This window comes from Mobula hypostoma, chromosome 23, assembly GCF_963921235.1.
Source record: "Mobula hypostoma chromosome 23, sMobHyp1.1, whole genome shotgun sequence".
Lineage (NCBI taxonomy): Eukaryota > Metazoa > Chordata > Chondrichthyes > Myliobatiformes > Myliobatidae > Mobula > Mobula hypostoma.
In genome coordinates, this window is record NC_086119.1 from 4976910 (window position 1) to 4986192 (window position 9283).

Genomic DNA, 9283 nt, shown 5'->3' on the forward strand with positions numbered 1-9283 from the left:
TTTGTTCACTCTCTCGGTTTGGATCAGTGGCCACACTGCAAATCTACCTCATTCCTTGACGTTGTACAGTAATGGTAGGTGCTGGGCTAACAGTTGTGGGTCTCGTGTCTGCAGAGTGAAGCAAGTGCTGATCGCCCAGGCTCAAGCTGAAAAGATCCGCAAGATCGGAGAGGCTGAGGCTTCTTCTATCGCAGCCATTGGGAAAGCAGATGCAGAGAAAATGCGACTGAAAGCTGCAGGTTATCGGCAGTACGGAGACGCAGCCAAGATGGCAATGGTGCTGGATGCTCTTCCCAAGGTAATCTGCCCTATGTAAAGACGCTGAAAGGTTTATACGCGTGCTGTTGTCAGAAAGACCGGTGGAGTAGTGTTTAAAGTTGTCAATGGTGCAGGTGAATGAAATAGGTGGAAATAACTAGATTCAAGAGGGAGATGGGACTGCATTGAGACCATAAGACCTAAGAGTAGAATTAGGTCTTTTGGCCCATCGAGTGTGTTCTAACATTTGATCATGGCTATATTCTGTTGACTACATTCTCCTGCTTTTTCCCCATAACCTTTAACACCATTACTAAATCAAGAACCTATCAGCCCCCACTTTAAATATACCCAGTGACTTGGCCTCCACAGCTGTCTGTGGCGATGAATTCTACAATCCACCACCCTCTAGCTAAAGAAATTCTTCCCCATCTCTGTTCTAAAGAGACATCCTTCTATTCTGATGCTGTACTCTCTGGTCCTAGACTCCTCTGCCACAGGAAACATCCTTTCAGTATTCGGTAGGTTTCAATGAGATTCCATCCTCATTCTTTCAAACTTCAGCAAGTATAGCTCCAGAGCCTTCAACGCTCCTCATATGTTAACCCTTTCATCCTGAGATCAGTCTCATAAATGTGTGGACCCACTGCATTTTGAAAAGGGTGAACGCGAAAAGGCCAGGGAAGTGAGATTAGCAAGAGGAACTTGAATTCAGCCAGTATCAGAGAGTCTTCTGTATTCATCAGTCACGGGCTGAAACTGAGCAGTAAACATGGTGGATAGTCATGTGTGCTTGCTGATCACAGAGCTGTGCACACTGGCAGCACGTGCAAGGGATTTAGGTTGGTGTTGGATGGGCATGGTTAGAGTTCCTTCCCTTGGTTTTAATCCCATGGGACACAATGTGCACTTGGTGTCTCAGTATCCACCCCACTGTGCATTCAGTCCTTGGTTGTGGCAATCTACAGAGGCCTGAGGAGAGGGCAAGAGCAATGTGAAGGAGAGGGTTGTTCAGCGTAGTGATCAGGAGATGAGAATGAAGGAATGTTTATCTTGCTGGTCAAGATGGTGCTGAGCTGCGGTCTCTCTCGAGATCGTGGCTCAGACTCCATGTTTTAAAGTTCATTGGGTGGTTTTGAGGGCAGAAAGTGGAGTTAGCGGGTCATGTTAAGGTTTACAGACAGGGATGTGGTGGAGTTGTAGGTAAGGCCTCTGCTCAGCATTCAAAAGCCAGTGATGGGGATGGGTGATGAAGGACATCTATGGAATTGTGCTGTCCTAGGTCAGTGGGTAGTGGGGTTAGATGCCTATGTGAACAGGAAGCATGAGGACCAGTCAGACAGTGAGACTAGATTTCAAACCTGGAGTCATTGGGTAACTTGTGGGTCAATACAGAGGAATTTGGAAGCTGTAGCTAAAGTCTGGAGGTCCGGAGGTCTGTCCTCGGTTTGGTGGACTGTGTACGAGCGTGGGTGGGAGGGAGGAATGGGGCTTGTTTTACAGCTGGTTTGTGTTCTCTGGTGTTCTGCTGAGCATCGTGAGTATGTTGCATTGGAGCTGGAATGTGTGGGGACACTCGCAGGTGCTCCCAGCACATCCTTATTAATGCGAATGATGCATGTTTGGATGTATGTGTGATGTGTAAATGAATCTGTACGTTTGTACTGTGGTGTTTGGTCTGTTCATGGTAACCTCTCTGTTCCCAGATTGCTGCAGAAGTTGCAGCTCCACTAGCCAAGACAGACGAAATAGTGATTCTTGGAGGAGACAGTAACCGTGTGACGTCGGAGGTCACACGTCTACTGGCCGAGGTCCCGGCCTCTGTCCAGGCTCTCACTGGGATCGATCTATCAAAGGTGAGTATCCATTTCCTTCCAGTGTTGTTAATCTGTGCCAGATGTACCTGTCCAACCCCTTGTACTTCAGGCAGTTTGATGGCAGGAAATTTTACTCGTTCAGTCATCTGATATGAGGTTTGTGAAATGACAATGGATCAGAACAGGTTGTTTGACCCATTAAGTCTGTAGCATGCTCCTGTAAGGATATCATTCCCTACCCTCACCCCATAGCCCTGCATGTTCTTTCAGTTACCTTCCCACTGACCTTTAGATTGCTACAATAGAACAGTACCCCCGTGCAGTGCATTCTATGCCACGGGCTCAGAACAACCCCAATCCCTCCAGACTTGCTATGTGACTGAAAATCTTTACTCCAGGAATAATTGTTTATAAAACACAACCTTTCCAAAGCCTTTTCTCTCTTAAAGTATTGCACCAAAAATTGTAACTATAAAGTTCATCTCTACTCTTGTATTCTGTTTATAAAGTACTGTAAGCCTTTGAATGTACCTTTTAACCTACCTGACCTCCTTCACCCAAGAACGTTGACATACTTTCTACAAAACACTGTTCTTGTACCTCCTTTTGAATTGTGCCCTTAATCTTCCCTTCCAATAGAAACATAGAAAACCTACAGCACAATACAGGCCCTTCAGCCCACAAAGCTGTGCTGAACATGTCCCTACCTTAGAGCTACCTATACTTTACCTATAACCCTCTCTTTTTCTAAGCTCCATGTAGCCATCCAGGAGTCTCTTAAAAGACCCTATAGTATCCACCTCCAGCACCGTCACCGGCAGCCCATTCCACGCACTCACCACTCTGTGTAAAAAAAAAAAAAAAAAACACTTATCCCTGACATCTCAAATGTAGCATTTCCCATTACTCAGCAGTAAACTGCTTCCCCCCCGCCACTGGTCTCTACTGTCTCTTCAAAGTCTATGACTGTTCTCAGATTTCACTAAACCTACAAGTTTTGCATAATCTGCACATTTGGAAATTGTATGGCTTTGATATAAGGGAGCCTCATGGTCCTGGGACTGGAAAACTCCACTGAAATTCCATGGTTTTCAAATTTGGTGGCAAGATGCACATCTAAACTCATCTCGTTGTCTGCGTTTGGCCCACGTCCCCCTGAACTACATATGCATCCATTCAAGTGTCTTTTAAATGTTATATTGTAACTGCCTCAACCACTTCCTTTGGCAGTTTACTCCATTGAAGATGTTTACCAGTCAGACTGGGCTCCCAACCTTCTTTATGTCATTAGCCAGTACCATTAAGCAAGGGGTTCACGGACCCCAGGTTAGGAACCCCTGAGTTAGAGAGATCTTAATCAGCTGGAATAACAAATAGTGCTTACTTCAGATAAGTGTGAGGTGTTCGGGAAGACAAATCAGGCAGGACTATCACTGAATACTTAGGGCCCCGGGGAGTGATCAGAGGGACCCAAAGATGCATAGTTTCCAGAAAATGGTGCCAACAGTAGACAGGTTGGTGAAGAAGGCTTTTGGCACGCAGGCCTTCATCAGTCAGGACATCAAGTATTGAAATTGGACAAGATGGTGAGGCCACGTTATGTTCAGTTTTGGTTTCCCTGCACTAGGGAAGATGTCATTAAGCTGGAAACTGTGTAGGAAAGATTTCTGAGGCTTTTGCCAGGACTCGAGGGACTGAGTTGGAGAAGTTGAAGAGGTTAGGAGTTTTTTCATTAGAGAATAAGGAGTGATCGTATCGAGGTTTATAATATGAGGACACGGATAGGGTGAAATACAGGGCTAGGCAATCATATTGAGAGGCCATGGGTTTTAAGGTGAGAGGGGAGCGATGTAATGACCCGAGCAGTAGCTTTCTCACCAGAGGCTGGTTTGTACATGAGGCAGGTACAGTATAACAGTTTAAAGCTACATGGCTCGGAAAGGTTTAGACTCAAAACCAGGGGCTCCCAACCTCTAATGCCAATTCAAGTTTAATTGTCATTCAACCATTCATGAATATAGCCAAACGAGACAGCATTACTGTGGGTTTGAGGTCCTAAAACACATTACCAACAGTCAGACACAGGAACACATTCACGGAATAAAAGAGTCCCGACAGGCCACCTCCCCCACCCCCCCCCCCAAGAACAGCACAGCTTGATGCACAGTCTCCGCACATGCAAGTCATGAGCCCACACAGAATATCAGTAAGATACAATGATGTAGAATCGTTTTGATTGCCCAGCCTTGTATTCACCCTATCTGTGTCCTCATGATACTATAAACCCCAATAAGATCATCCTTATTCTCCAATCCTCCAGTGGAAAAACTCCTAACCTCTTCAACTTCTCCAACTCGGTCCCTCGAGTCCTGGCAACAGCCTCAGAAATCTTTCCTACATGGTTTCCAGCTTAATGACATCTTCCCTAGCGCAGGGAAACCAAAACTGAAGATAACGTGGCCTCACCATCTAGTCCAACTACAGTGTGGCATCCCAGACCACCAAGATCTCTCAACCTCCCCCCCCCCCCCCGATACCCACTAGTCAACACTTGGCCTTGAGGCCACTCCTTGCATATGCAAGCACATATAGTATACTCGCAAAATTCCAGAATATACATTTATATAGTCCAGACCGCTCAGTCTTTGCATATACAGGCATATATAGAATATTAGTAAAAACATAACCAAACATGTATGTATATAGACCAGACCCCTCAGTCGACCACAGCTGCGCTGTGCTGCCCCGCCCCGCCCCCCCCCCGGTAGAGTGCGACAGCTTGGACACCTCTCCCCTGGTGGTTGAAAAGCAAACGACCCCACAGTTTGAGGCATGAGTCCATTGAGTGCCACCAAAAAAATCAGCAGTCAACCACAAGAGAGCTTGTCTTCGGCCAAGCAAGAGCCTGGGAGGGCAGCACTGACTCCATTCTGCGCAGTGGGCCACAACGGCTTCATCTCCTTGCTGCAGTGGCACCGTGACTTCGGGTCTAGTCCTCACTGTGACCGAGGCCAGGGAGCTCCCCCTCCATTGGCCCAGCTTTCACCCAATAAATCAGCAAACTGAACTTGCCGTGTGCCAGACTGACATATGTCCAAAGGGGTCTTGTGATCAGAAGAAAAGGGACCATGCTGACCACTCGCTATTTGACTGTAAGCCTCCATTGACTCAGGCACAGCTCATTCATTATCTCCGCCAGCGAGCAATTTACTCCTGGTGTAGTCCTGCAGTAAGTTCTCAATGTATAGCAGGATCTTAGGATCATTAGAAGCAAACAAGGGGTCCATTGACCCCAGGGTGGGAACTCCAGATTTAGAGGAACATGAGCCAAAAGCAGGCTGTGTGATGAGCTCAAATGGGCAGCTGAGTTGGCATGGACTAACTAGCTGGGCTGAATGGCCTACAGGAATCCTAGGCTCATCATGAATGTGACTTTTGCCTCCAGGTCAAGTTCAAATTGCACTCCAGATTGACAGCAGTTAATCTAGACTAACACATCTTGTCAGTAGTTAAACTAGACAATCACAGCTTGACAGAAGTTAATCTACAGAACCACAGTGTGGCAGCAGGTAATCTAGGCTACATGGACTGTACTTTTTTCCATAGATGCTGCCTGGCCTGCTGAGTTCCTCCCGTACTTTGTGTGTGTGTTGCTCAGATTTCCAGTATCTGCAGATGTTCTCTTGTTGGAAATACTCAGCAGGTCAGGCAGCATCTGTGGGAAGAGAAATAGTTGCAGTGTTTCAGGTTGATATGTTGTTACCTGGCCTACTCAGTGAATCCAACATGCTATTTTTTATTTCACATTTTGGGTTTTGGAGCAGATTTTTCTTTTTGAGATGCTGTCCTTTAGTGAAACTGACATTTTCGTATCAAAGAATTTCAGGAATTGTTCCTGATATTGTTCTCCCTGAAACATCTCTCGAGCTCTAATCAAAGTAGTTCTGACTCAGTTCAACTCCTCTCTCAATATTACGTTCTATTTCTTTCCTAGGTTCCTTTGATCCACAGTTTAACCAACGCCCAGGCTTGATCATCAGAGACACATTTAGAACGTTCCCCCGCAGAAAGTACTACTCCACAGATCTGCACCTCAGAATACTTAAGGATCACCTTTTCTATGGATAATTTGTGCGATTTTTCCTTTTTAATTTTTTTTTGTTTTCTTTCAAACCTCTGGTGCCTTAATTTAAGAATATCAATCAGTTTTTTTTAAATAATCCGAATTTTCAGTCAATGGTGTTCATTTGTTCATACCTTGCTTTTGGACTCAAGCCCATGTTGCAGGTTGCCATCAGAAAACACAATCAGCTTCGTGGAAAGTTGGCCTTTTAAAGCTTACTACGGATTCCTTTTTGCTTAATTCCAAGCGCCGACATCTACCCTAAGCTGCCCTGGTGCTGCTGAAGGTGGGGAAGAAACGGCAGCCATTGGGCTACTCGTTCCTGTTCCCAGATTTCTCAATTTTCCCATGGGATACCTAAACTCTTCAACTAAACTTCAGAGGACACTTTTGAAGTGCCTTTTGTTAGATTTGAGCTAGTCCCTCAATATTCTAAGAGCTCCCTGACGCATCCTGCAACATGGACAACAGACCAAGCAGCGGGTGACAAGTACTGAGCTCCAACAGGCCCGATGTTTTTTAACTTGATCATGGAATGGTGATACCGTGAGGAGCAGCTAATCCTGCTTAGTTTCCTAATGAATGTCTCAGAACGAAGCTAAAGTAGTTTGTTGCAGTTGGGTGGTTGAGGATGTGTAGAGGATATGTTCTACAGAATCGATACTGGGCATGGTGTTATATTCTGTACATTAAGTTTGGTCATACTTTAAAAATGGCCTCTACACACCAGCAATCATATCTCTTTTGGATCTTGGCAAGTACAAATATCCGGCACAGGTGATGGTTTGCTGGTTGTTGCCTGTGGGACTAAACCCGATACAGTGCCTCAGAGAGCTGTCAACACCATTTCACTCCAGCTAGCGGAGCTAAAAAGCTGCCTCACTCTTTCCCTGCATCCTTGCAGGATGATTCTCCAGCCATGGCCATGGGGAACAGCCTGGTCCCTGGCCACGGCTGATCCGCTAAGTTATGACTGCAGAGAGCATGCTTACTGGAGTCAGTCTACAAGTGGAGTTCTGCAGTGATGCACTTCACTTCCAGCAAAGTGAAATTGCAGTTCAGTTTGCTTGTTAGTCCCGTGTTCACTGGCCACAGCTGTAAGTTTGTGATCTCGCTGGGTTTTCCCTCTAGTGCTGAGGAATTATTAGTAAGAATCCAAAAGGACCAAGGTCCATTCTTGTCACTGATGGCAGCGGATTCCCATATTGTAAAGCTCCCTCACAGCAGCTAAATCACCTCCTCCAGTTTCCCAAAAGTCTTAAGTTGCAAATTAGCCGGCTTGGATGGAATCCATCTCTGGGCTGCATCACCACAAGAAGTTAACGCATTTATTTTAAACTGCCAAGTGGTGTTGCTGAAAGAGCAGAGTACTGTCATGTACATTGTTAACTTTGTTACTGCACGTGTGATTTTTAACTTATTAACTGCCCTCCCAATGCAAATAGCTTTATACTGGTTAAGCGTAGCCTGAGGTTTCCAGTGTCGATCTGACAGATTATGCAAATTCTAGAAAGCCATTTAAATATTATCCTTGGTGCATGGGCCCCTCTCCCCTCGTGTGAGTGGCGCAGGCTGGCACACCAACCATCAGCTGGGTGCTCCACATGTTCCCTGTATTTTTTCCAAAATGTGTAAAGCCTTAAATCCACAGCTCGATAACAAAGGAGAGAAGAACAGATTTTAACCCTGCCAGACTTTGTTTCTGTTACTGTGAAGAAACTGTGACGTATAATGTGACCTTTCCCAATTCCTGGTTCCACTTCTTTCTTATCTTCTGTACAATGGGGATGAATATTATAAAGCAGCCTTTGTCTCTGGGTTAAATAGATTTTCTCCAGCATGGGGAAGCTAGGACTGACTGTAGTCCCAGGTATGTGATGCTGGCTTTCGGGTGTTTAAAGTGGGGGGGGGGGGAAGCAAGATCTGTACAGTTACCCTCTCCTTCTGGAGGTCCAGATCCGCTTTAACTCTGCACTTTAGCCTCTGACGAGCCCAAGATCACATTACCATTTCTGACCCAATGCAGTGCTGTTAACTGGACTGTGGCATGTACAACCAGCCACACTTTTTTTAATGCGTTGACAATGTAAACTTTTTAAGATTAATTTTATCACATTTCTTTCCTGCCAAAAAAAAACTTTGATTTGTTACAAATGATGCATCTATTAAAAAAAATCAAAATATCTGCATTGAAAAGTAAGTAAAAAGAGGAGCAAATGTGGTATATTTAATATATACTCGATAACACTTCTATAGAAATAGTGGTACAATTATGTATACAGTAGAAAGTAATTCATGTAATCTGTTTTTGAAATTGAATCACATCCATGGGAATCTCTCAATGGAGTATGATAAATATTGATATGTTGGCCCAAAGTCTCTTTGTCTTCTCTTCATTCAGTCTAATGAGTGAACCGCGGGGACTGGTCTGGATTGAGTTCGAAGTATAGCTGGTTTGAAGAGCATCCTTACAAACGTGCAGTTTCCTTTAAACTGCAGTTATTTAGAAGGTGTGGTGGGTACGTGGTGTGTGTGCGGTTTTCTTCTCCATGGAACCTGCCCCACTACGGTTGAAGCCTAAAATTCAAAGTTCAGAGTAGATGTATTATGAAAGTACGTACCCATTACCATATACAACCCTGAGATTGGCTTTCTGGCAGGCATCACAGTAGAACAGAGAAATGCAATAGAATCAGTGTAAAAAGATAACAAAGTCTGACAACCTACGTGCAAAAGACATTGTGCAAATACAAAAAATAATAATTAATAATGACAACAAGAGTTGTAGAGTCCATAGGTTGTGGAATCAGTTCAATGTTGAAGTGAGTGGAGTTATCCACGCTGGTTCGGGAGCAAGTCCGTTGGTCATACACTGCGGGGCTTGCCTTGCCATCCTAGTGCCCATGTGTTTGGCATGGGATCACTGTTGTGGGAGCTTCCTGCCATGAGATCTTGCCAGTGTTGCTGCCAGTCTGCTGCACACTCAGGTCAGAGCGGCAGCTACATCCAAAGCCCAGGTGGGAAACAAAACGGACTGTAATCAATGTCAAAGTAGCAAACACTGTCCACCTTATTTTATTTGATT

General features: G+C 45.0%; 1 protein-coding gene across 2 annotated transcripts in view; it reads left to right on the forward strand.

The window, feature by feature from the left end:
• The window catches only part of LOC134337024 (flotillin-2-like), a 129071-nt gene extending 120375 nt beyond the window's left edge, over positions 1–8696 (forward strand). The window contains exons 9-11 of one of the 2 annotated variants that reach the window (XM_063031784.1): positions 115–298; positions 1965–2114; positions 6070–8696. In XM_063031784.1, coding sequence (XP_062887854.1) covers positions 115–298; positions 1965–2114; positions 6070–6108 — 373 coding nt within the window. In that variant the 3' untranslated portion in view covers positions 6109–8696. The remainder of the gene's footprint in view (positions 1–114; positions 299–1964; positions 2115–6069) is intronic. The other variant, XM_063031783.1, reaches the window with a different exon arrangement.
• Positions 8697–9283: the final 587 nt, after the last annotated feature.